Source organism: Bidens hawaiensis, unplaced genomic scaffold (assembly GCF_021521415.1).
Source record: "Bidens hawaiensis isolate Kalapana, Puna unplaced genomic scaffold, B.hawaiensis_p1.1 tig00005035_1, whole genome shotgun sequence".
Lineage (NCBI taxonomy): Eukaryota > Viridiplantae > Streptophyta > Magnoliopsida > Asterales > Asteraceae > Bidens > Bidens hawaiensis.
Genome location: NW_027491320.1, coordinates 1,602,559 through 1,629,381, shown reverse-complemented (window position 1 = coordinate 1,629,381; position 26,823 = coordinate 1,602,559). Strand labels below are relative to the sequence as shown.

General features: G+C 41.6%; 2 protein-coding genes and 1 non-coding gene across 3 annotated transcripts in view; 1 reads left to right on the top strand and 2 right to left on the bottom strand.

Annotated features, from left to right (window-relative positions):
* LOC143628655 (uncharacterized) overlaps positions 1-26,823 on the bottom strand; it is a 190,931-nt gene that overhangs the window by 140,129 nt on the left and 23,979 nt on the right. The window lies entirely within an intron of this gene.
* LOC143628628 (uncharacterized) lies at positions 3,082-4,754 on the top strand. Its single transcript, XM_077098165.1, has 4 exons — positions 3,082-3,301; positions 3,383-3,654; positions 3,711-3,951; positions 4,279-4,754. Exons 1-4 carry the CDS (start codon positions 3,082-3,084, stop codon positions 4,752-4,754), a joined length of 1,209 nt encoding a protein of 402 aa, XP_076954280.1.
* On the bottom strand, positions 23,233-23,322 carry LOC143628657 (small nucleolar RNA snR60/Z15/Z230/Z193/J17). The gene has a single exon (XR_013152794.1). It is a non-coding gene; the product is annotated as a small nucleolar RNA snR60/Z15/Z230/Z193/J17 (small nucleolar RNA).

Genomic DNA, 26,823 nt, shown 5'->3' with positions numbered 1-26,823 from the left:
AACCGAATATACCTTTCGTTTTCCGCCACTACAAGCTACAAACTCGTCTTTCCGCCTTATCTACCACTAAATACAGAACCTACAACCAACATACCACAATACCAAGCAAGTTACACTCACGATCAAGCCATTTCTTTCATGGTTTCGGTTATGATTCCAAAAACAAAGATTTAACCGTAAAAATTCGTTTTTGATTCGTTTAACTCCTTTCTTGGACCAAGATCCCTTGTATAACCCGTATGCATCACTTGATCATGCAAGAATCGGTTTTCATCTTTGAAACCTCATTTTCTTGCAAATAACTCGAGAAAGGAAGATGAAAACGTGAAATACTCAATCTTTACCTCGTTGTTCTTGCTACCAAGTCTCGGTTTTTGGATCATATGTGAAGAAGAGATGAAGATTTGTTGAATGCTTGTTGAGAAAAAAGAAAAAAAATAATAATAAGGGCAAGCCCTTGTCCGATCGGAATAAGGAGGTGTGGGGTGGGACCCACCTCTCCATTCTTGGCCACTCATTTGGATTCTCGAAATCCGGATAATGTTTTGGATAATCTGGTTCAGTTCGTTTTTTGGTTAAATGTTTAATTCGGCTTAAAACGAGGCTAAAACGGTCGTTTTTCGGCTAAAAATGAAATTTATACAAAACCGATTTAAAAATTTTAAAAACTTAAACCATGACTTTCATTAACTTAAAACATCATATTATTAATTATTGCGCATTTTTTTCGGCTTGATCGATCATCTCTTGCTCGGTTTGGTATTAAAGGTTTCGTTTAATGTACCGACGTACCATTAAATCGAAATTCTTTTTTTGTGCTGAACTTTACTTATCCCGAAGCATTAATGCTTCGTATAATCACTAAATATTATAGATATCGTCTATAATTGAACCCTCGATTCGTTCGGGTTTCAATAACTATCGATCGAATAATCGCATATTCAATACGATGAATTATATATTCACGTACAATCAATACAGTGAACCATGTATTCTCGTATAACTACTATGGTAATTCATGTACCCGACATTAAATATGACGTAACTATCGTCTACCGGTTAGGGTATACCGGGTTTCGTCTGAATCGTTACATTTTGAGGACAAGTATAGGCTGTGTGGGGTTTTATAGTTGAAAAGTTATTTGTTCGAGTTACAAGATTGGTACTAATTTCTTGATTTAATAATTAATCATTGGGTAATATAATAATGACGATATGAATAATTATTGGGTGTTACTAACCACACCCCATACCGGACCAGACGCCGCGTATAGCTCTTACCGTTGCATTTTATTTGACGCGACTAATTTGATCAACGACGTCGTTGTCGTCCGACAATTTGATTGAAGCAAACTTTCGTTGACCACTTATACGCCACGTTTAGCGCTTAACATGGCGTATATGCACATATCAATTATTCAGCCAGAAAGCCTTGTAGTATATATTAGCATGCAAACATGCATATACAAGGTGTCCAAAACCCCAACTCAAAAAATGTTATGGCTGTTCGATGGTTATACTCCGGGCCCGCTGAGGACAAACGGGGAGTCAAGTATTCCGGATTTGAATCAGGCACCAACGGGGTTTGTAGATTATGACGGGGAGGCGGCGTTACCAAATTTGAACCAGGTATTGTCACATGTTTATTTGGTTTACCCGTCGTCAATCATTTTTGAAATTAGATTTGTTAACAATATATTGTGTTAGGAATATTTTGTGCACGACCATCCGCATTGGGATGTGGCGCCTAGCAGCAGTTCGTATTAGTCACAGCCTCAACATGATTATGGTCAGCCGTCATACCATTTATCAGAAGATCCGCATTACGTTGCCCAGCCTTCGTACTAGTTTAATACTGTTGCCTAGCCTTCTTATCAGTTTAATACCGAGGAGCTGTATTTCTGTAGTGAACGTTCATACCCATTACCAGTAGGGGACTCGTATCAGTCACAACCAGAACCGGACCATATTCTTGAAACCCCTCAAGAGACTAGTGACGAAGATTACGGCATACATAATTCTGGTAACAAAGATGATGACGACGACGATGGTGATAATTACATTCGCGAGACAAGGGTGTCATATAAAACGGATAACGTACGAGACCATACGTTTTGTTCAATTAAAATATTTTGTAATTAGTAGTTTGAACGTGTTTTAAATCTGGCGTTATAACTATTTCAGTTATTTTCTTCCCGTGAGGAGCTTGAGCAGTGGGCGAAGAAAAGAGGTCGGGAGCATGGGTGTGTTTTTGTTGTCCAGCGGTCTAGGCCAAATGCCGTGGATCTTGGATGCAATCGTAGCGGCGAACCAAAACTCACCACCACAATCAGGCATACCGGCAGTATAAAGAATGGATGTCCATTTAAGCTAAACGGAAGGCACGACCGTGTTGGTGATAATTGGAAGCTTCAGGTCGTAAACGATACGCACAACCACGAGTCGTTCGTCTTTAATGAGGGTCACGCGTATCTAAGGAGAATTTCCGACGAGGAGGTTGATATGGTTGCGAGGTTACACACGGATGGCTTGAAGACGCAAAAAATTGTTTCACTCTTACGCAAATGGTTTCCCGGAACCTACGTTATTGACAAGGACGTACACAATCTTATATAGAAGTTGAAAAAAGAAAATAGAGTTGGCGATACCCAATGCAGGTTCACGTTTTTGAATTTGACTTGTTGCAACGGATGTTTAAAAATATTTATTAACGTCATATAAAACTGGTTGGAGGTATTTGAAAACTTCCTAAATGATAACCATTTCGTTTATTACACACGGGAGAACTCTTCCATAAACCGCGTGGAGGATGTATTCTTTTGTCATGACACGTCGTTTAGAATGTGGCGTGCGTTCCCCCATTTGTTGTTGAATGACACGACGTACAACACAAACATGTACAAGTGTCCGTTTGTGCAGTATATTGGTGTGACGTCGATGTCGAAGTCGTTCTGTAGCGCGCACGAGGTTCTACTTAGGGAACGCCAAACGGATTTCACATAGGCCCTCGAGCACCTCAAATTTATGCTCGATGATTCTATTGAACCGTGCGTCGTAGTCACGGACAGAGACTCCGCCCTGATGAATGCTTGTAAACAAGTATTCCCGAATGCTACCAGAAACCTATGCAGGTGGCACATACGGGAGAATATAAAGAAAAAGTGGAAGGGTATCTATGATAGCGAGGCAAGAGAAGATTTCGCTCTATTGTGGACGGTTTTGTGTGAGTCTCCCACGTTCGATGATTACGAATATAACTGCCTAAAGTTGCAAGAAATGTTATGCAATATTGGGAAAGAAAGTAAGTCCTTCGAATTATAAATATACAGTTAGTGTTAATCTAGTAGTACATTTCATAAGTTTGTTTTTGTTTCCTTTTCAGAGGTATGGGACTATATCCATCATAGCTGGCTGGACCGAGACAAGGAAAAGTTTGTATCTTGCTGGATGGCCGATCGGTTAAACTTCGACGAGACTACAACAAACCGAGTCGAGAGTCAGCACGAGAACCTGAAAAGGCACCTTAACGGGGCCAACAACACCCTCCACGCGCTTGCGGCTTATGCCCTTGAGGTTAGAGAAGCCCAGAAGGTTGCAATTGGCGCAACATTTGAACACTCCAGGATTAAGTTGAAGAAAGACCATAACATTCAGGTTTTTACATGCTACATTATAAAGTGCTGATTAAGGCTCTTACGCTACTTGAAAAGGAGAATGGAAAGCCTGAAAAGATGACCGAGTCTGGATATACGTGCCGACACCAGTTGCGAACGTCTATGGGGTTGTCGTGTGCGTGTGAGCTGGAGCAACACCTTAATAAAGGTGTTCCTATTCCATTAAAATCGATAGACTCGTTCTGGAGGAAGCTAGACTTCGATCCAGTGGTTGCACTGGAAGAAGAACAAGACTTCGAGGCAAAAATGGAAGAGCTTAAACAGACTATTTTGATACGTAAAGATCCAAAACAAAAAAGAAGTCTTTTATCGAAGATTTGGTTCGTTCTTCCCGGCAACTCAAATAAAAAAGAGCCAGAGAAACGGGAGGACCATCGTGGGTGTTCAAACATAAACCAGCTATCAAAAAAATCGAGGTCGCGAGGCACAGCTCGTATATCCCTTCCTCGTACACCCCTTCGTCATCACAGAACATTGAGCAAACCCCTCGTTCTTGGAGCGTTCGCGGTCGCAGTCCCATTCAAATCTTAAAAATCCCCCTCCTAAACCATCAAAACGGTCGTCTAAGAAATAGGAGACAGGAGTGCCATAGGTTTTCCTTTAGTGGTTGATCCGAAAGACATCGCAGCGGTGAAAAGGTATAAGGACCTTATTCCCAGCTGGAGTTACCCGTACATCGCAAGGATCATAGACGTAAAGCCTGACGGTAACTGCGGTTTTCGGGCAATTGCTGAGGGCTTAGGAATGGGTCAAAAGAGTTGGAGCAAGGTTAGGGTTGCCATGAAGAATGAGATGGATAGGAACCCAGATTGGTGGAGGGCAAGATTAAATACGGAGCAGCCGGAGTTTTTTGAGAGGGCCCGTAACCATTTAGAATTTTACGAAACAGTTAAAGATGCGCCTAGAAACCGTTGGTTTCAGTTACCCGCCCACGGATACATGGTTGCTCAAGCATTTAATTGTGTTCTAATACTTCTCGAGCCACATAGCAGCCAAAATTTTTTCCCGATGAGAGAGGGTCTAGAGCAATTTCGTAACCATCCGGTCCTGGCCATTGCTAATGTTACAGATACTCATTGAATATATATATAACTTGAAGGAGATTTCCCAGTGCCGTTGCCGGTATATACTTGGGCGAGATTTTCAAATGAAGAGGCTTACGGATGGAGGGCCTTGTATGAAAATCGTATAAACGAGTATGTTAGAATCATGTCAAGTTGGCGAGTCGAATGTGCTACTGTTGATTTAACCAATTGACTGTATATTTAAATCAATGTCTCACAGACATATATGTTATGCACGTTGCGTTTAAATTAAAAATCAATATGTCATTATTTTTTACTAATGTAACACCAATTGAAAATCAAATAAACAAAATGTTGGTTTACAAGTATCACTGAGAGGGACTATATACATAAATACAAACGGAGCCAACTACTGTGACGGATATGAACCCTGTCCCTCCCTGATGACCATTGAATCTGAAGAACAATAGAAGACGATCACAGAGTTGACCAAAATAGCATCTACACAGCCACCGTTAGCTCTTTTCCCACCCGTCTTTGATTGTTCGACGGGTTTAATTTTCTTCTAAATAACATCCACACAGAGTTTATTTTGATGAAATATGGTGTATGAGTTTGGGAGAGTGGAGGGGGGTTGAGACGATGATTTAAACTGAGTGGTTGTGGCTGGCACAAATATCTCTAACTGTCACGTTAAGTACTAAACGTGGCGGTTTTGTACATTATTTTCCCACATGAATATTTCAGTACCCAAAGCCTGTCGGTGTACCAATAGAGTCACAGTAATTGTTGTACGTGGCGTTTATGTCCCTTATTTTTCAACATGTGAGGACTCGGGCAAATTGCAATCCGTAAATACGCGACGTTAAGTTTTCTATGTTCTGTTGTAAGAGAATCGTATAAGCCAGTACGTTACAATCATGTCAAGTTGGCGAGTCATATAAACTTAAAAATCAATATGCAATTATTTTTTATTAATGTAACACCTATAATGGAGCTATTACATTCAGATATTTTCACCGTGTTGACAATGATATAAAAAAATGGTTGGGTATACAACCATCGTTGAGAGGGATTATATACGCAAATATAAAAACAACCAACTAAACAAACTGAAATAAACCCTGTCAGACGAGCAGAGAGTTGTCCAAAATAGCATCTACACAGCCACCGTTAGCTCTTTTCCCACCTGACTTATAGTGTTCGATAGGTTGTATCTTCTTCAAAATAATATCTACATAGATTTTGTTTGAAACGTATGGTAGTTGTTTTGGTGAAATTTGGGGAATGAATGCGTTTGGGAGAGAGGTGACATACCCTGTCTGGGGTTTGGGAAGGTTGAGTTGATGATTTAAATTGAGTTACAAATATCTCTAACCTCCCCGTTAAGCCCTTAACGCCACGGTTATGGTCCATTAGTGTCCGACATGTCAGGAATCTCGTAGTACTTAAAGCCTGTCTGGTGTACGTGAAACGTTACGTTAAGTGTTATACGCGGCATTTAGAATGTTACCATAATTTCAACACCCCGACTATTATAACATATAAACCAACATGACCTCCAACACATCAAAAAATCATGAAATATGGAGAACAATAACGACGGGTTTTTCTGTTCTCAACCGGCTCCAAAATCTGCAAAAATGACGGACAAACTTTGGAGGCGTGTAAGGAGGCCGTCTATGTTAGACGTTTCTTGCACGTCGTCAAGTACTCATTCGGGAGGTCCAGAAGAAGTAGATCCTGTCGAACACCACGAACAAACAAAGAAATGCGGTTGAAGTCGAAGAGTCTAGGAGTTGGTCGAAGGATGCTGTTGATTTTTATAACAAAGGGGATGCACCGTTTTGCCATACTCGTTTCATTACCAAACCGTTAGATCGTAACTTTTGGGGTGCGTTGCTTGGTTTCGAGTCCAACGGGTGTTTGTCATCTCTTGTGAGTGATTATTTTTATTTAAATTAAATTACAACAAATTATGTACACCATGTACTATTGCTACATAATATTTGTATATCACGAAATTGTACAGCACGTTGAAGCGTGGACCGTAAGAATGATGCGTGTTAGACAGTCAAGGCTATTAAAATATCCAAGCGAAGAACAAAGTTGGACGGTGTTGCGTCCTGATTTCTACGATCATATGAAAGATGCGAACTCGTTAGCTGCTAGGGAGATGGCCGGTGAAAAAGAACCATACCCTCCATTTTGGGAGGTTGATTACGTTTATCTCCCCTTATGGATTCAAGAATCGGACTGGCTCCTGGTCTATATTGATATGCAGACCATGGTAATTACCCAATATTGGACCGACACGAGATGGAGGAATGAAAAACGACGTTATGTTGCGTACTACATTGAGATGATAAGTTTGTTTTTCGGGTGGTTTCTTGATGCTATTCACTATTGGAGCAAGTCCAGTCATCACATCAAGTATGACATGTCTGTTGGTTATCAAGTATGACATGTCTGTTGGTTTGGTTGAGGTAGATGTTCCTCAGGATAACGGTAATGTTTCAAATGTCGGGGTTCTTGTTTGCATGATTATGGAAAACCTTATTCGATACAAATCTCTGTTGATAGAAGGTGACGTTGAGGCGGCCTGTGTTAGATACCGTTGTCACATGGCAGACCAGCTGTATAGATGGCGTTGTATGTGAATGTAGTATAATGTTAACAATTTATTGAGTTATTTTAAAGTTTGTTGTGATGTTCTTAACATAACATGCCACTACGGGTGGTCTTACCAATCCAACATTCTCTATTTTTTATTATTAAATATAATTTTTAATTCTTGTATTTTTATTAAAAATGACTATAAATATAAAAAATAATTTCTTTATGGAAAAAATCCTATTAACTAATAGAAAGTTGATAAGTGTCGGATAATAGGGATGAATAATTATTAATATTTATTTTATATTAAAAATTATATATATATATATATTTTATAAACTTTATTTTTATTAAAATTTATACTGTTGTGTTCATAAAAAAAACTGAACAACATTGTATTTTTAGATTTTTTTAAAACCTTAATTTTTAAAACCTACTAGAGAAAAACAAAATTAGACTTAAAACTAATTAGTGTGGAATAAAAAAGAAAAATAAAAAAATTGACCATAAACCGCCCCTAATAGGACTATAAGCGGCGTATAATGGTAATGCAATCACACTAAAATCTACCATATGGGCAAATATACCGCGTCTTTAACCGCCACGTTAAGACATAACCTGGGCGATTAGGACATGCAGATTTTGTATACAAAAACCCACTCCGGTTCACCATTTTTTCTAACAAAATAGTTTATCATCAAACACACCCCTCCTCCATGTTTATCATAAACCCTCCACCACGTTTCCTCTTGACAATGTTTGTCTCACGACCCCCACATTGCTCAAAACACCTACATGCTTTACTCATGGAGCTAGTCACTATTAAAACCAAATGTTGGTTGTAGACGCTATTTTGGAGTGACATGCAGGCATTGTAAACTCCATTGAATGATGGAGGGAAGAGTTGAGGCTATTGACTACATCATAAAAATTTGATGAAAAACTGGGAACCTAAAATGCTACCAACGGAGGAGGAACTGGTGCGAATTACACCACTTTATTCTGACCAAGCCGATAAGCCCTGCTTTCGACAGACGGGTTCCAAACGACATACAAAAGAACCACCCGAGAAGCCCCATAAAGATGAATTCCTTCATAACAACATTTTGTAGATGCCAACAACACTTTAAAATGTAATATTTGATGTGTGAATCCTAAATTTTGAACGTAGTATTGTTATTGTGTTCTAAGTAATTTTAAATTTCAAACCCATCACTGTTATGCATTCAAAGCCGATCATCACGTGTTCTTGTGTAATGTATTATAATCATAACTAGTAAACGTCACCGCGCGTTGCGGCGGGAACGTTGATACACATTAGCCCACGTGTTGCGGTGGGGACATTGATTAGACATATAGTTATTAAAGATTTTTCGCGTGTTACCGGACGTTGTTTTAATAAAATTTAAATTTATCGAAACTTAGGCAGAAATAAAGTTTTCTTTAGGTATTCATAAAGAAAACAAAAATATATTATAACTGAGACGTGTTTTGGCTGCGCATTGTATGAACTCGGTATTGAATTAAATTTATATCGAGACGTAAGTAGAAACATTGTCGTTCATATTTAAATTTAGAGTAACGTTACATTGCGAATAGAAAACTTAATGCATAATATTTTCTTCTCTTAGAAATAGTAGTAATATAAAAGTAAGAAATGAAATATTGTAAATTTGTAACTGTCAAATGAAAAGTGAAATGTTCGTCTTAACCGCCGCGGTATGTCCATTACCCTGCGTATATAGGTAACGTTGAAATCCGCAAACTCTAAAAAACCTATGTACACTGAAAAACCTATTCACTCTGCAAAACATGCAAATAGTAATGACGCCCATACCCGTCGCGTATAGTACATTATGTTGCGTATATAGGTCACGTGGAAATCCGCAACCTCTGAAAAATCTGCATACACTGCAAAGCATGCAAATAGTAATGTCGCCCATAACCTCCGTGTATAGTCGTTAACGGCACATATAATTCACAAACATTATTCACTCTGTTAGGCTGCCAAAATAAGTCGCCCAAGAACAGCCGCGTTAAGCTCTATACCTAGCGTATAATGTGTTCCAAAAAAATAACGTGTATAAAACCCTAAACCCCCTAAATTCACCATCAAAACAAACCAAACACTTCTAACATGTTTTTATTCATAACTCTCAAGCAAAGAAACTATCCAAATAAAGATGAGTATTTCATCAAAATTATCTCACCAATCAATTTATCATCGTCGGTCATTCTCAATTGTGGTGGGTGTGTAGATGCTATTTTCAAGTTCATTGTTATCAATGCAGATGTATAAAATGTAGATAGCCCTCTACCTCTGTACATCAGATTTGATGACAGTGAAGATGAGGACGGTTGTCGTGAGCTGTCTTTCAAAATATGTACAACAACATCCTATTACAAGTGGGATATATGTTGGGTGATTTGTATTATAAAACACCCATCGTTGAGATGTTCAATCAGTTGGGTGCGGAGTCATGACCGTACCGAAATGCTATCAGCGAAGGATTACAATGTTATGACCTAATGGTATTTTAAAAAAAAACTATATAAATGTGTCAAATAGTTGTTGTGTATATGCTATTTTGTAATGTAATATTTATATTAGAAATTCAAAAGTTAAGCGAGTACTATAATATCGTCTCATTTTTGATATCGTTCAATGTTAATAAAATATATATATACATTGTATACTAATATTAAATGGCGATGAATATGAAATTGTTTCAAACTTTACGTCTGTTACGTAATATATAATGATAATGTAATCTTTAAAATGTGAAATATAATAATAGTGTTATAATTTACGATTACATTAGAACGAACAAGCGAGTACTTACAAACTAGTCCTAAGATTTTAAAACAAATTAAACAGTGACATAGAGTATTAGTATAACAATTCCAAAATAACATCTACACAACACGGACATTAACGACAATTGCTTCAATTTCGAAATACGTCTGCAACCTTTTGTTCAACAATTAATAGTAATGGCAGACACCAGTCGTTACTCCTCGCTGACCGAATTCCAAAATCCCTCAAACCTTTTGGGGATTTTCGGGACTGTTGGGATATATGAAGGGGGCCCTCTAGGCACGTTCATCCCCCTTGTTTTATATTGATTTTAATAAAGACTCCAAAATAGCATCTACACAGCCACCAATATCCACTGGACCAACCACGTTAAATTGTTCGACGAGACCGTATTCTATATTAATAATAATGGACTCCAAAATAGCATTCACACAGCCACAATTATCTTCTTAATTTCAGACCGAATTTATCGTGGCTGTGTAGATGCTATTTTCGGGCTCCATCGTTATTATTTCAGGGTAATATATTGAGGAGAAGGACTTAAATCCTAGACCGACGAGACCGTTTTCTATATTAATAATAATGGGCTTCAAAATAGCATTCACACAGCCACAATTATCTTGTTTATTTCAGACCGAAATTTTAGTGGCTGTGTAGATGCTATTTTCGGGCTCCATTGTTATTATTTTGCAAGGTATTACCGTGCTGTATGGGTGGAGTGGTGTGGGGGATTAACGATTTTTTGTTGTATGGAGCCTATAGATATCGCATGTTATATAGTGGTTTCTGGGATCCCCTATACGCCACGGTAAGACCTATACGGTGCTTTTAAAGGTAACTCGAAATCACAAAAGGCTGTAAAAGGCTTTCAAAGACAACAGCAGGAGCGTGTTTACCATCCCGGTAAGCACTTACCGTGGCTTATAAGGGTCACGCGCATATCTAGAAAATCTGAATAAGCATGCGAAGATCTAGAAAATCTGATAAAGCATGCATGTTAAACTCCGCCGCGTAAAGTGCATTATATGGCGGATGGTGTGGAGATTTTTATTTTCTCATTATGATAAAGCATGCATGATGATATGAATCTGGAATTGTGCAAATTCAACCCGTCTATAAACGCGGCGTTAATCACTAGACTCGTCGTATGGTTACACCCAAATTTTGTCTACAAAAACCCACTACGATTCACCATTTTTTCTAAAGACAATAATTTTGTCTACAAAAACACCCTCCGATTCACTATTTTTTCTAACACAATACTTTATCATAAAACACACCCCTCCTCCATTTTTATCATAAAACTCTTCTCCATGTTTCCTCTAGACGACGTTTCTCTCAGCACCCCAAAATTGCTCAAAAAACCTTTCTGTTTTACTCATGGAGTCGGTTACTATTAAAACGAAATGTTGCCTGTGTAGACGCTATTTTGGATTGACATGCGGGGGTGGGGGTTGTCGTGACCCAATGTAGCAGCCAAATTGAGGTCGTCGTAAATCTCAACAGTGCCGATTGCAGGTACTGTAGACTCCATTGAATGATTGAGGGAAGAGCCGAGGTTATTAACCACCTCAAAAAAATTAAAATCATGGATGACGGACCAACATGGGATTCATAAATTTACATCGTGATTTTTGATGAAAAATTGGGAACCTGAAATGCTACCAACAGAGAAGACCTGTCTATCGTACTTCTCCTCCTTGGTCATGCCAGCTGTCATCTACCGGTTAATAGTTTGTCATTCAATAGACGGGTTCCACACGACATTCAAAAGAACCACCCGAGAAGCGGCATAAAGATGAATCCTTTTAGAAGAACATTTCGTAGATGTCAACAACAATTTTAGATAACTTTTAAATGTATTTGAAATTTGGGAGAATTTTGGTTGTGTAAATGCTAATTTTTGAATGTAATATTGTTAGGGTGTTATCAGTAATTTAAAATTACCATTACGCATTCGAAAACCGATCATCATGTGCTAGTGTGTAAGAAGTTAGACCAAACCGTTTGTGGTAGCAAACCATATTGCAAACTATTCTCCATAGTTTCCATGCCAAATATCAAGACATCTATGGTTTTCTTTTATAATTTCTCTTTCTTTTTTCTCTCAACTAATTAGTTTTAACACTAATATTGTTTTTCTCTAATAACTTTTAATAAATAAGTTTTTAAAATTATCTAAAAAATAGCCTTGTTCAGTTTTTTTCTTGTGAACATACCGGTATAAATTTTATTAAGAACATAGTTTGAAAAAAATATATATATAATATAATATATAATTAATATTAATTATTATGATCTATATTATCCGATACTTGTCAACTTTCTATTGGTTTATAAAATTTTTAAAACTATTTTCAAATATATATATACACAAAATCAGGAGGAGTTAGGAAATATAGGTTGTACTTACAGCATAGTGAATTGTACTTTTCATCAGCTATGTGATGACCCTACACGTGTTCGTTTCCTTTTACACGTCACAAAAAAAATTGTCTCCATTACAAAATCACATATTGCAATCCTGATTTTCCTTCATACAGGTCTCTCCTTCTTCATCCTTCTTTTATCCGTTTGCGTCACTTAATTTTAAGTTGTGACCTATGTTTTGTAGGTTGTGATTATGGATTTTACTTTGTTGTTCTGTTTCCTTCAATTAACGGTATTGTTCTACACTGACTGCTGTTGATTTACTTACATTTACATTAGGTTTTTGGGTTTCTTCTTCATTTTATACTTAGCATTGGCTGTTTTGATTGAATTCCTTAATTGTTTGACATGCATGCCAGCTATTTGATTAAATGCCTCATAGGGTCATAGATATATGTTTCATGTCGAATGGTTTCTGAAGAGGTAGGTCCCAGCAGAGCCCAGTTGGACCCGCAAGACTCACCTTGAAGAGGGACGTCTGCGCAGAAACCAACTGGATCCGCAGGACCAACCATGCTCAGAGACGTGACGTCCTTACGCGCAGTACGCAAGCTGGTCCCGCAGGAAATGCCTCCCGATGGTGAAGGACTCCGCCTGTCCCCGCAGCCTCGGATACAAGCCATCAGGGAAGGCCACCCGCGCAGCAAGGCTACACGCACAAGGCACTTAGCTCTCAATCACTCAGTGTCACCTGAAGGAATGAGCGAAGCCAGGAACAATCCCGCACAAGGGCGGGAGGGGGAATACTCCCGCCCAAATAAGCCAGTCCGTACGATACGGGAAGATCTTCTGTACTGTACCTGACGAGGTATGGGAAAAAGATCTGACTAAAGATACGACAGCTTATTGACAACAGTATGGTGAGCAGCATGCTCCAGTACTGTGTCACTATTAGCCGCTGCCTACTCACCAACTCCTGTCATACCACGTGCATAGCCGGCAGTTGGTGGAAAAGGAATGGTATACAGCAGGCCTGGTCATTATCAGCCGCTGCCTACCCACCAACTACCAGCAGGGCACGTGCATAGGATACTGTTGGTGGAACAGGAACACTGTTGCAGCCGGCCATACCTCCTTGGAAACCTACTTTCGGCTATAAATATCACAAATGGTATGACCATCTCATCTTATCATATTATCATCTTATATCATCATATTATACCTGATATCTGCTCTAGTAATCTCTTAATATACATTTATATTTAAAGAGCAATCTAGTCTGATTCTCACGCCGGAGGGTGGTCACAAGGAGGAACCCCCCCCCCCCCTTCTCAGTGACAAGCTCACGGTGTCTGTTTTGCAGGTTATCAGAAGAACCATCTTCTCAGGGTCTAACCCCTCGTGGGAAACATCTATCTAACCCCCAGGTTACCAGTAATCTGCCCGGGGTCAGGTTAGTGTTTCTTCATTGGCGCCATCCGTGCATAAAGCTAGAACTACATTTTTCTCCAGTTTTTCAAACTTCTATAAAGATGGTTAGAGAAATTCCGGTAACCACAACCCCAGCTACTGGGGGAAATACCGACAACACAGTTTTTACAAACACTACCCCGGTTATCCAAGCCGGGGCAAGTGAAGTAAATTTTACGAACACTACCCCAGTTACTCAAGCTGGGGCAAGTGCAGTAAATGATCGCCTACTGGGATCCACCGATACCCAGTTTGAGAAACGAAGACTCCCCCGCCAAACTCTCGATGAAGTTAAGGCATGGGCGGAGGAACAACAAAAGGAATTCCAGGCTGAGTTGGACGAACGCTTGCGTTCCGTACAACAGGCCGACGAATTCGAATACTTGGAGGATGACTCGGAGGAATCCGACTCCGACGCGAACCCTCGCCATAGGGCAAAAGGGAAACGTAAGGAAACGGAATCCCAACCGAAAAGGCATTTTGGACAAGCCTTTAAACCAAAAAGCACAGGTGGAAGTCCACGAGACTTCTCCAAAACGTTCAGACCAAACGTTGCAAATGCGGGAACGTCCAAATTTGCAAGGGACATTGCGGAAGCAATCGCCCCAAAAAGTGCCAAACAAATGTCAAGCATAGGCACATATGATGGTATATCTGACCCCGATGATCATTTGAACAGATTCATAGCGGGGGCAACCGTCAGTAGTTGGACGGAACCTACGTGGTGTTACATGTTCCAAATGACGCTCGTGGGGGCTGCTAGAGCATGGTTCGACTGTCTACCGGTCAACCACATCTACGACTGGGCTGACTTCCAACAGAAGTTTAGCCAACACTTCAGTCAGCAACGGAAGTATACCGAGGAGCAATGGACAATCCTCAAATGCATACGAGAAGAAGATGAATCTCTGCCAAACTTCATCACTCGCTTCAACTCAAAGAAGCTAAGTTTGGGCAATATCAGCGAAGATCTTGTTCGCGCTGCCTTCATCCAGGGCGCGCATGACCCAGAGCTCATCCGCACCCTAACGGGTAAAGATGGCATGCCGTCCACATGGGATGCCATCATGACAGCAGCAAAACGCTATGCGGAAACGGAGAAGCAACTGGGTAGAGATCTCCCACAGAGCACAAACCTCTACACTCAGAAGACGAGAGAAGACAACGTCCTCACCGCCCGACTAAATAAAAAGCGGAAGCTAGGCATTTGGCAGTCAAGGGTAAACTTTGACACCTCATCCGGCTTGCAACATCGATTGGGCGGAAGGGATAATGTACATCCGCACCGGAACTCCAGATGGACGCCACTCACCAAAAGCGTCACTGAGATATTCGCTACTGAAGAGCTCCCGTGGCCAAAGCCTCCAATAATCCGACATCGTCATGATGCTGATCGGAGCAAATACTGTGACTTTCACAAGACAAAAGGCCACAACACTGAAGAATGCATAGACGTAAAAGACATGGTCGAAGCATTTGTCAGAGATGGGACGCTCGCGCACCTCGTGGCGCAATAAAGGCTGAGCAGGCGGGTGCGTGTAGATCCTCAGCTGGGGAAAACACGAATAAAAGTTCCAGCTTCAATGTCGAGACTACATGCTGCGTAAAGAACGAGATCACGAACCAGGTGCGTATCGGCTCGATGGCACTCTCATCCCAACATGGAAGGGAGCTCATTTACACAATTTGCATGTAAATCAATTCCAATTTGTAAAGAAAAGGCCAAGAGCCACTTCTAATGGAAATGATTCTCTTTAGAACATCGAAGCTGATGATTTTACTTTTCTGAACACTAATATGCCGGCTTTCACCGCATAATTACGTGAAGTCGTTGCGTGGGAAGGCGGTCCTACCCGCACAAACCCAATAACAGAACAAAACCTTCACGCAGGTCAGTTGAAGGAGAAGTTCAGCACCCAAAAATGAAAGTGCCGGTCTATCCGCACGAATCATAATGAGGAAACTGAATAATAACCTATCAATAACCGCGCGTCGAACGGTTAAACTATGCAACACTGGTGACGGCATTCACATTACGAGAAGTCGTTGCGTGGGAAGGCGGTCCTACCCGCACAAACCCAATAACGTGGCAAACCTTCACGCAGGTCAGTTGAAGGGGAAGAGTTCAATTATCCCATTAAATGAAAGTGCCGGTCTATCCGCATGAATCATGAAAGGAAACTGAACACTAACCTATCGACAACCGCGCGTCGAACGGTTCAAAACAAAATTCTTAAAAGGATGAGGAAAACCTACACGCAGGTCAGATAAGGGTAAAGTTTTGCCATCCTACTAAGTGCAAGTGACGGTTCTACCCGCACAATCACGAAAGAGGAAGCAAAACTTCACACCTATTATCAACCTCGTTCAAAGGATAACTTATCCTCAAAGGATGAGGAAAACCTACACGCAGGTCAGATAAGGGTAAAGTTTTGCCATCCTACTAAGTGCAAGTGACGGTTCCACCCGCACAATCACGAAAGAGGAAGCAAAACTTCACACCTATTATCAACCACGTTCAAAGGTTAACTTATCCTCAAAAGATAAGGAAAACCTACACGCAGGTCAGATAAGGGTAAAGTTTTGCCATCCTACTAAGTGCAAGTGACGGTTCCACCCGCACAATCACGAAAGAGGAAGCAAAACTTCACACCTATTATCAACCACGTTCAAAGGTTAACTTATCCTCAAAAGATGAGGAAAACCTACACGCAGGTCAGATGAAAGTTAAAGTTTAGCCATCCTATTAAGTGCAAGTGACGGTTCTACCCGCACAATCACGAAAGAGGAAGCAAAACTTTAACCCATTATCAACCACGTTCAACAGGGTAACTTATTCTAAACACTTAGAAAATTGCTAATTTAAACTAAGTATGCAAGTCATAAGTTTATAAAGCAAGGAACCCAGAGAAGGAAATAACAATCTTATACGCAAAAAGATTTGTATTTCACAAAGATATATTACAAAGAATGGCTGGGTAACTACCCGCCTACAAAACAAAATCTAGTCTATCCTAGCAGCGGGAGGGGATCTTCAGAATCAAGCTTCAGGACCACTTCCACTTGGACCCGCCCCATCAGAAGAGCGTGGCGGTTCAAGGAAAGCCTTGAGGATAGCAAGTCCATCATCAGCAGCAGCGATTTCCTTCACCTTCTCCACCACCGGATGCGGGAAGGCGGCATATTGGTTCACCGCTTGGTCATATGCAGCTTCGGTGTCCACATCGAACAAAGGGAAGTTGGAAGGCGGGACGCCTTTCTCAACGAACCCTAGACCAAGCAGGAAGCCGGCCTTTTCCCCATCCTCATGAGAAGCGTTGAGGGCTGCGCTCATGGCATCATCATAAGTAGTCTCTGAGAAGACCCGATGCACAACCTACAAAAAAAATACAAGTGTCAAACACCCTTTCTATGTACAAAGGAAAGCGTGAAGACGTAAAGCTAAACATACCTGAGACAACGCTTCTCGAAGAAGTCATTCATTGGCAACCAGAGCTTCTTGAAGGGCGGCTTGAGCTTGGGTGCAGGCGCGTAGCACTTCCTTTGCGGCAGCCTCTTCGACACCCTTAAGCTTCCGCTAGGTATGGTCAAGCACGCCCCTCTGGTCTAAGATCTCCTGGAGCTTCTTGGCATCTTCCATCGCCAAGGCATCATGAGCACGTTGGAGAGCCTCTAATTTGGCCTTGAGCTCCTCGTTCTCCACGCGTAAAGGCTCAGCAACGGCTTCAGACTTGGTGGCCCTCTCGGTTGCGTTCCTCGCAGTCTCCTTAGCCAGCCGAAGCTGTTCGTTAACAGCTTGGGCAGCCTTGGAGCGGGCCTCGAGTCGCGCTTGAACCTCAACCTCGAGGGCCTTGAAGGCCTTCTCCTTCTCCGCAGCAGCTGCGGCCAACTTTTGGTTCTCCTCCCGAAGAGCCCGCGCTTGAGATACTTCCTTGGCGCGAGCTGCTTTCAACTTGTCGTTTTCACGACAAAGCAGCTCGACGCGCGGCTGCATCCGGGCCTGGAGAACCCGAAGCTCATTGGTTAGCCTACCCTCCTGGTAGCTAGCCATGGCTTCCCCCAACGCACCATGGGGAGCAGCGTGGCGAGCCCATTCCACGCACTCCACAGGGGTACGAAGGGTTGTTCCTCGGCGGATGTTCCATCGCGGAACATACACTTCATTGGAATCCGACACTGCAAAAGAAACAAAGCAGTTAGGAAAAGATGAAGAAAAATATGAAGGCCAAAAGAACCCTACGCACCTGTAGGGTCGATTACAGGCCGATAGCCACCGAACCCATCACCTGAACCTAAGGGAAATCCATCCAAAAGGTCAGGCAGATGGGAAGGTAACAAAGATTGGCGAGAAGCCCCGCGCGTACCTGAAGGTTCGGCCGTCGAGGCCGATGGCGGAGGCGGCATGGTTTCCGCCGCAGTCGATGGCGGAGGCATGGTGTCCGCCGCGGTCGCCGCCGCGGAGTCAGCAGCAACAGTAACCGCCGGCTCGGTTAAGGATGCTGTAAATATCGCACTCACCGCCGGCGGTGACGTCATCTCGGCTGGAACAGTCGGCTCAAAGGAGTGAGCAACTAGACCAGCGGAAGCAGGCGCAGGCGCCTGGGTCGACGCCTCAGGTAGGCTGACCGAGCCTACCGTCATTGGCGGAGAGGTACTCCTCTGCGCTCCACCTTGGAATGCGTCAACATCCACGCCTGCACAAAGGAGACAAGTGTTTTAACAATAAATTTATAAAGTGATAAATCTACAAAGATAAGGATGTTTGTACTTACGGGTTTTCTTGAGCTTGAACGTACGGACGGGCGGGGACGAACCCTATGGAGCCGGTCTCTCGATGCCGGTCACCGTCATCGTCATTGGTTCTCCGGAGGTAACAGTCGTAGCCTCCGGAGCAGTGGTCTTCTCACCACCGGGGTTCCCCGCCACCTCTTCACTATCTGACTCGGTGTCAGATAGAAGCACCAGATCAGCTGTGGAGGCCACCTTCTCCTTCCCTTTCCCGCCGGCAGCCCTCTTCTTCCGCACCAACGGAGGACCATCTGCGGATTCCTCAGAAGAAGACAGGATGTCAGGAATTCCAGCAGCGGGTACAGCATTGAGGGGTGGAGGATAGAATAACGCCTTACCTGGCCGCCGGTGGCTCAGGATCTCGTGGCCCAGCGGATAGACCTCCACAAACCGATCCGCCGTTTGTTCCAGGATGGGTAGCTCGTTCTCGTCTAGAGCACGAGTACCCATCCGCGCGGGACCATCAGCTTCCCGCGGGTACAGGAGCGACTCCAAATCGTTCCCCTCTGAAAGAAAAGAAACAGTTAGAAGACAAACTCGTATCAACAAGAAAAACAAGACATACCATAAGGAGTAGAGTTCAAACCGTATTCGAGAAGGATGGGAACCTGAGACGCCTCCTTCCATACCCGGCTCATCCCCAGCATCACCATCCCGGACTCCGCAAACCGGTAAACCGGAGATTGGACCCGGGATATCTTCGCGAACCATTCCGCCTCCTGGTAGTTGGTGGCGTGGTGGCTCAGATTTGCTTGGCCATTTTTAAACTTCATGGCAATGGGGACGGCGCGGGCAGAAATGTAGAAGAACTCCCGCTTCCACGATCGGAGACTGCGCTCGGTCGCGCAAATCTTCAAACCCTTGATCCGGGTTGTCAGGGTGTACCACCCCTGGATGCACCTCCAAGTATAGAAGGTCATCAGGCGGTCCACATAGGGCTCAATACCCAGAATCCGGCACACCCACTCGAAGTGCCGAATCTTGGCAATCGCCATCGGATGCACCTCGGTCAGGTGCACACCGTGCCTCTCCAGGACACGGTACACAAATTTTGTCAATGGGAACCTAAGGTTCCCATAAACAAAGAATGAGCATATACCCCGATCTTGCCACTGGGGGCATCGTACACGGTCTGATGGGGTTCAGGAAACTCAGGCTCGAGAGGATCGAGCATGAACTTCCTAACAACATACCTGTACTGATCGCCGGGCAGAGCACACTGGCATTCGCCAGCAGTACTCTTATCATCGACTACAGCTTCAGCATCATGTGAAGACATATTGCAGAGGAAGAAGAAACGATTTCGGAGGAATGCTCAACTGATTAAGAGAGTATTCACCAGAAATCGCCTTAGAGATGAAAGAGAAGAAGTGAAGATGTGAATTACAAAGGACCCTCTTCCCCTTTATATAGTGATCTCAATTAATGCGGTGAATTTAATGCGAAGGAGAGAGAAATTGAAGGTGCAATGAAACCATGACATGTGGCACCGAGCAAGCTGGCAACAGCTGTTGACAGGACGCGTACCATTAATTTCGCGGCCACGCGCCCGAAAAATCGCGCCCACGCGCCTGAAAAAGCGTCTGGAATGACCATGTACTGTCACGTCACCATAACTTCCTGCACGATCTGACACAGTCAGAAGAAACCGTCGCACGACGTTTCAGAGTTTTAGACTGTTCTTATCTTTCCACCAACTCTTCGAATTTCAAAATTCAAAATCAAAAAGTAGGCGGGAAAATACCCCTTACCTTGGCAAACAAGTAACCGTAAGACGGATGCGGGTACAGTGTTAAGGCAAAACCCTTCACATACCTAGCACCCGCAGGGAATTGAAGCCAAGAAAACCTTGGCGAACAAGTAACCGTAAGACAGATGCGGGTACAGTGTTAAGGCAAAACCCTTCGCATACCTAGCACCCGCAGGGAATTGAAGCCAAGAAAACCTTGGCGAACAAGTAACCGTAAGACGGATGCGGGTACAGTGTTAAGGCAAAAGCCTTCACATACCTAGCACCCGCAGGGAATTGAAGCCAAGTACCTCGGCAACCAAGTAACTATAAGACGGGTGCGGGTACAGTGTTAAGGCAAAACCCTTCACATACCTAGCACCCGCAGGGAATTGACGCCAGGAATACCTTGGAAGTAAAGTAACCGTAAGACGAGCGCAGGTACAGTGTTAAGGCAAAACCCTTCACATACCTAGCGCTCCGCTGGGAATTGAAACCAAGAAGGATCTTCTGGGCAATGCTTGCGGAAACGGAAATAACATCCCCGCATAGCGGGAACGTCGAGAACTACGTTGTTTGAAGCTCCAGGATGGAATTGGTGGTCTTAACATAATTGATCACTATGTTCAAAACTACCAAAACCTCATGGAGAATCCACACAAGTGGGACTCAACGCTCCTGACTTGCGAGGAGGTTACAGCCTACCCGCATCATACCCAAAGACCAAGCAGGAAACTCGGGCATTTCTGCAAGTGATAAGGACTTCCGCGGGAGGAATCCCCATGGAAAACCTTAAAAAACCCTTTTCAAAACCCTCTGCTTAAGTCCAAAAGTTCACCTCAATTTATTAAACACTCATGAGAAGAACATTGGACCGGGGGGACTTGAAGAGGTAGGTCCCAGCAGAGCCCAGTTGGACCCGCAAGACTCACCTTGAAGAGGGACGTCTGCGCAGAAACCAACTGGATCCGCAGGACCAACCATGCTCAGAGACGTGACGTCCTTACGCGCAGTACGCAAGCTGGTCCCGCAGGAAATGCCTCCCGATGGTGAAGGACTCCGCCTGTCCCCGCAGCCTCGGATACAAGCCATCAGGGAAGGCCACCCGCGCAGCAAGGCTACACGCACAAGGCACTTAGCTCTCAATCACTCAGTGTCACCTGAAGGAATGAGCGAAGCCAGGAACAATCCCGCACAAGGGCGGGAGGGGGAATACTCCCGCCCAAATAAGCCAGTCCGTACGATACGGGAAGATCTTCTGTACTGTACCTGACGAGGTATGGGAAAAAGATCTGACTAAAGATACGACAGCTTATTGACAACAGTATGGTGAGCAGCATGCTCCTGTACTGTGTCACTATTAGCCGCTGCCTACTCACCAACTCCTGTCATACCACGTGCGTAGCCGGCAGTTGGTGGAAAAGGAATGGTATACAGCAGGCCTGGTCATTATCAGCCGCTGCCTACCCACCAACTACCAGCAGGGCACGTGCATAGGATACTGTTGGTGGAACAGGAACACTGTTGCAGCCGGCCATACCTCCTTGGAAACCTACTTTCGGCTATAAATACCACAAATGGTATGACCATCTCATCTTATCATATTATCATCTTATATCATCATATTATACCTGATATCTGCTCTAGTAATCTCTTAATATACATTTATATTTAAAGAGCAATCTAGTCTGATTCTCACGCCGGAGGGTGGTCACAAGGAGGAACCCCCCCCCCCCCCTTCTCAGTGACAAGCTCACGGTGTCTGTTTTGCAGGTTATCAGAAGAACCATCTTCTCAGGGTCTAACCCCTCGTGGGAAACATCTATCTAACCCCCAGGTTACCAGTAATCTGCCCGGGGTCAGGTTAGTGTTTCTTCAGTTTCGGTCACCGAATAGGATAATAAACGGCAACGAGGTAAAATAAAAAAAGAAATAAGAAGCTCTACCAAAACCGACGCAAACTACCCGATTAAACAACCAACTTAGAGAAAATAATCCGTCCCAAAGCAGACCGGTACCTCATTAAACTCCCGACTTAGACACCCCGATTAAACATATAAAACATACACAAACTGAAACGCGATTAAGCAACACCCGACACCTAATTAAACAACATCCGACTTGGAGAACCCAGTTAAACCTTAAAAAAAATAGCGAAACTCACACGAAACTACCCAGCCCAAGCCTGCTTAAACCCCATACTCATCCTTCGTGTTGCATGGTTTCGCGTTGGTTTTGGTAATCGAATAGGATAAAAAAGCGACACTGGTCCTTCGCGATGGTTTCATTTTTGTTTTGGTGATCGAATTAGGAAAAACAAACTCACCTAACGAAACGACAACCATGAACAAAACTGAGTTTCATTTTTTTCTTTTTAATATTTTGTACACAATAATTTTGTAATCACCTGTTACAGGTATAAATTGAATTATAGTTTCAATTGGATGTTTAATAAGTGTAACTGTTTCACAATACAATGTTTGTTTTGACCCGTATGTTGTCTTTCTTTTATTGCATTCAGATTAGCGTCAAGATTCAACTTAATAAGTGATTTCACTTTCCTTCTGTTCATTTGCAGATCTTCTAATCGAGCTAAGGATCACGGGAGGGCGGTCGTTTGCTGTCACTCATAGTAAGTCGATTCGATTTTATAAACATCAAGTTAATTTTCATGCAAGATTTCTATTATCCCAAACTTTTATAAAATAAAAAAAAGAACATAAACATAATACAATATAAGTTGAGAGTTATCAAATAGGAGCGAAAGGCTAAAAGATTTCTAATCACATAGATTCATTTGAACTATGCAATTTGATCATCATCTGAACTTATCAAAACTATAATTCAAAATATAAACATGACCATGAAATCAATGAAAACATAACAAACCTCAGAAGGAAGGCAGTAGAATTAATGTAATCATGATTAGTCATATATAACGTAGATTTATATCTAATCATAATTGGTTTATATATTAAAAGATATATAAAAACTATACAAAAAATGAAACAAAAGTTAGGAAAAGAGAGAGAATTCAGTGACCTCATAGAGAAGATAAACTTATGAAAATTAAGTTCAAAGAATATGTATATTCCAAACCAAAAGAAAACGTCGAGAGCTTGGAATCCAAAACACTAAAAATCAAACGAAAATGAAGATGTAGATTTCATTTAATATTTTTTTAATAAAATAGCCAACACCTCATATTATACACTAAAATCACCTTACGACCTCTAACAAAGTGAGAACTATATTGTTTCTATAAAAAAAACTTAATAACTAAAAGACATAAAAATCAAAATCCTATAATTAAAAACTTTAATAAAAAATCCTATAAAAATATTTAAATAAAAACATCAAACAACATACTTTTTAGATAGAAATTTAAATATGTTATAATAATTTACAAAATAAAAATCAAAAATACTAATTAAAATTTGTAATAAAAAATCCTACAAAAATATTTATAAAAGTAACACTAAACCGCCACTGTAAGTCCTTTACGTGGTGGTTTATGACACTGATTGATCGATTAGATTGTCGCATGTTACGTTGACCATCATTTGATTGATTGGGATGGTATACGTGACGGTCAGCACTAACCGCAACGTCTGCTCCGGTTTTTTAACCACACCGGCAAAAGCTGTAATTATTTGTGTTTGGTTTGCTCTTGAATAAACAGAACATTTAGAATTGTTTGTATGAGTGTGGCGTTAATGAACTCGAAAGGAATAAGGAACAAGGAATAGTCATTCTGCTTCTACAAAATACAAGAAGATAAAGAATCACTATATAGGAAGCCTAGTAATGACCCGTCACTCGCTCAGTCAATACTGGCCTTTCAGCAGACAAACACTCCCTGCTTGAGTTCATGGAGACTATAGTATGATCCAATGATTTCCAGGGGGGACGTAGGGTCCGACTTTCATGTCATGGGTGTTCCTTTACGTAATTTTTTTATGAAATTGTTGTTAATTTGCCTCTTACCGCTGAACATGTTTTAATGGGATTTATGTAATTTGCGTTTTAATGGGATGTTGGTGGTGCCGGTAAAAATTGAAAGAAAGAAAGAAAGAGTGTTAGTGCTGTGTTATTATTAAGTAGAGAGTGTCTCTAGTTTAGGTCAACCTTCTTTTTGACAAAAAAATACTATTATGTTAAATGTTATATTTATGGTATTCTTTATTGGTTTCCTATTTAAAGTCTTCAAATTAAATATAATTAGATTTAAAGAGAGGCTACTTTATTGAGTTTAGTAGGTGTTATGGGCTCATTGATAATCTCCAATGTTACAAACGAATGGTAATCAATGATCGATTTCATAGTGGACATCATTAGCCTTCGTGTGGTTTGACACCCCACCGCCCGCAACGCGGGGGTACAAGAAAGTAGTATATATAATTATGAAAAAAATAATTAATTAGATGCACTGTTATAAATAAAAGTGAAAATTCCAATTTGCCTCTCTGAAATATATCGTCGGGACACGGAATAGTCACTGAAAATGAAATTGCGCATTTTGGACGTCTGTGATATTTGGGTGGGGCAATCTGTGCCCTTCCATCATATTGACCGTTAGTTGACTGACAAAAACGACCCGTTTTTTAGCAAACTTTAAACCCGAAACAACCAAAACGGCCCGTATTTTAGCGGACTTTTAACCCGAAACAACAAAAACGGCCCGTTTTTTAGCGAACTTTTAACCCGAAAACAAACAAGCGAACCGTTTTTTAGTAAACTTTAAACCCGAAAACAACCAAAACGGACCATTTTTATTAAACTTATAACCCGAAATCAACCAAAACGAACCGTTTTTTAGTAAAATTTTCACCCGCAACAACCAAAACGGCCCGTTTTTTAGCGGACTTCTAACCCGAAACAACCAAAACGGGCTGTTTTTTAGCGGACTTTTAACCCGAAACAGCCAAGACGACCCGTTTTTTTAGCGAACTTTAAACCCGAAACAGCTAAAACGAACCATTTTTTAGCAAAATTTTAACCCGAAAACAACCAAACGAACCGTTTTTTAGCGAACTTTAAACCTGAAACAACCAAAACGGCCCGTTTTTTTAGCAAACTTTTAACCCGAAACAACTAAAACGGCCCGTTTTTAGCAAAATTTTAACCCGAAACCACCAAAACGGCCCGTTTTTTAGCAAAATTTTAACCCAAAAACCACCAAAACGAACCATTTTTTTGTAAACTTTTCACCCGAACAGACCCCGAAAACAACCCAATGAACCATTTTTTGGTAAAATTTTCACCCGAAAACAACCAAACGAACCATTTTTTTGTAAACTTTTTACCCGACAACAACCAAACAAACCATTTTTTTGTAAACTTTTCACCCGAAAACAACCAAACGAACCATTTTTTTGTAAACTTTTCACCCGAACCAACCTCGAAAACAACCAAACGAACCAGTTTTAGTAAACTTTTCACCCGATAACAACCAAACGAACCAATTTTTTTGTAAACTTTTCACCCGAACCGACCCCGAAAACAACTCAACGAACCATTTTTTAGTAAACTTTTCACCCGACAACAACCAAACGAACCATTTTTTTGTTAACTTTTCACCCGAACCGAACGACCGATCAAACGACCCTGCCTCCGGCGTTCATTCCAAAGACAGATGGCGTCGTGCCGTGGCGGTGGCTATCGTGGCGCTGATGACCGGAAAAACGAGATGGCCGGAATCCATGGCGGCGGTGGTTGCCGTGGCGGCGACGTGGTGCCGGAGGTTAGGGGTTTTGGTAGGAATGATTTATGGGTTTGAGGATTTGAGAGATTGGATTACTTGTTATGAAACTGATGATGAAGATGATGAGATTATGAGGGATTACTTGGTGGTAGGTTTAAGGATTTGAGGTTGATTTTGATGAAAAACATCAAGTATGTTTGAGTATGATGATGACGAAGATGACTTGATGATGATGATGATGATGATGATGATGGATTGTAATGAAATTCTATTACTTGTTATATGGTGTTTAAGGTTGATGATGATGAATATGAGCTGAGGATGAGCTGATGATTGTGATTATTATTATTATTATTATTGTTATATTTATTATTTATTAGAAAAGGATTACTAAAATACCCTTAATATGTTGGGATTATTACTAAAATACCAACAGTCAACTGACAGTAGGAGTCAGAAGAACCCGTCGGAGAAATACAGGTGCGCAACATGCACAAATTAGTTTTCAGTGGCTATTCCGTGTCCCGATGATATATTTCAGGGAGGCAAATTAGAATTTTCTCATATATAAAATTAACACACATATATAATAATCAAGCCAAACACAAGTTTGAACTCAAAAAACCACT

Excerpts from the sequence above, each read along its gene's own strand:
- LOC143628628 (XM_077098165.1), top strand. The coding sequence starts at position 3,082 with ATGAATGCTTGTAAACAAGTATTCCCGAATGCTACCAGAAACCTATGC. Across the intron at positions 3,655-3,710 it reads AGAAAGACCATAACATTCAG|GAGAATGGAAAGCCTGAAAA; the intron begins GTTTTTACATGC and ends CTACTTGAAAAG. Across the intron at positions 3,952-4,278 it reads TAAACAGACTATTTTGATAC|TGGTTGATCCGAAAGACATC; the intron begins GTAAAGATCCAA and ends GTTTTCCTTTAG.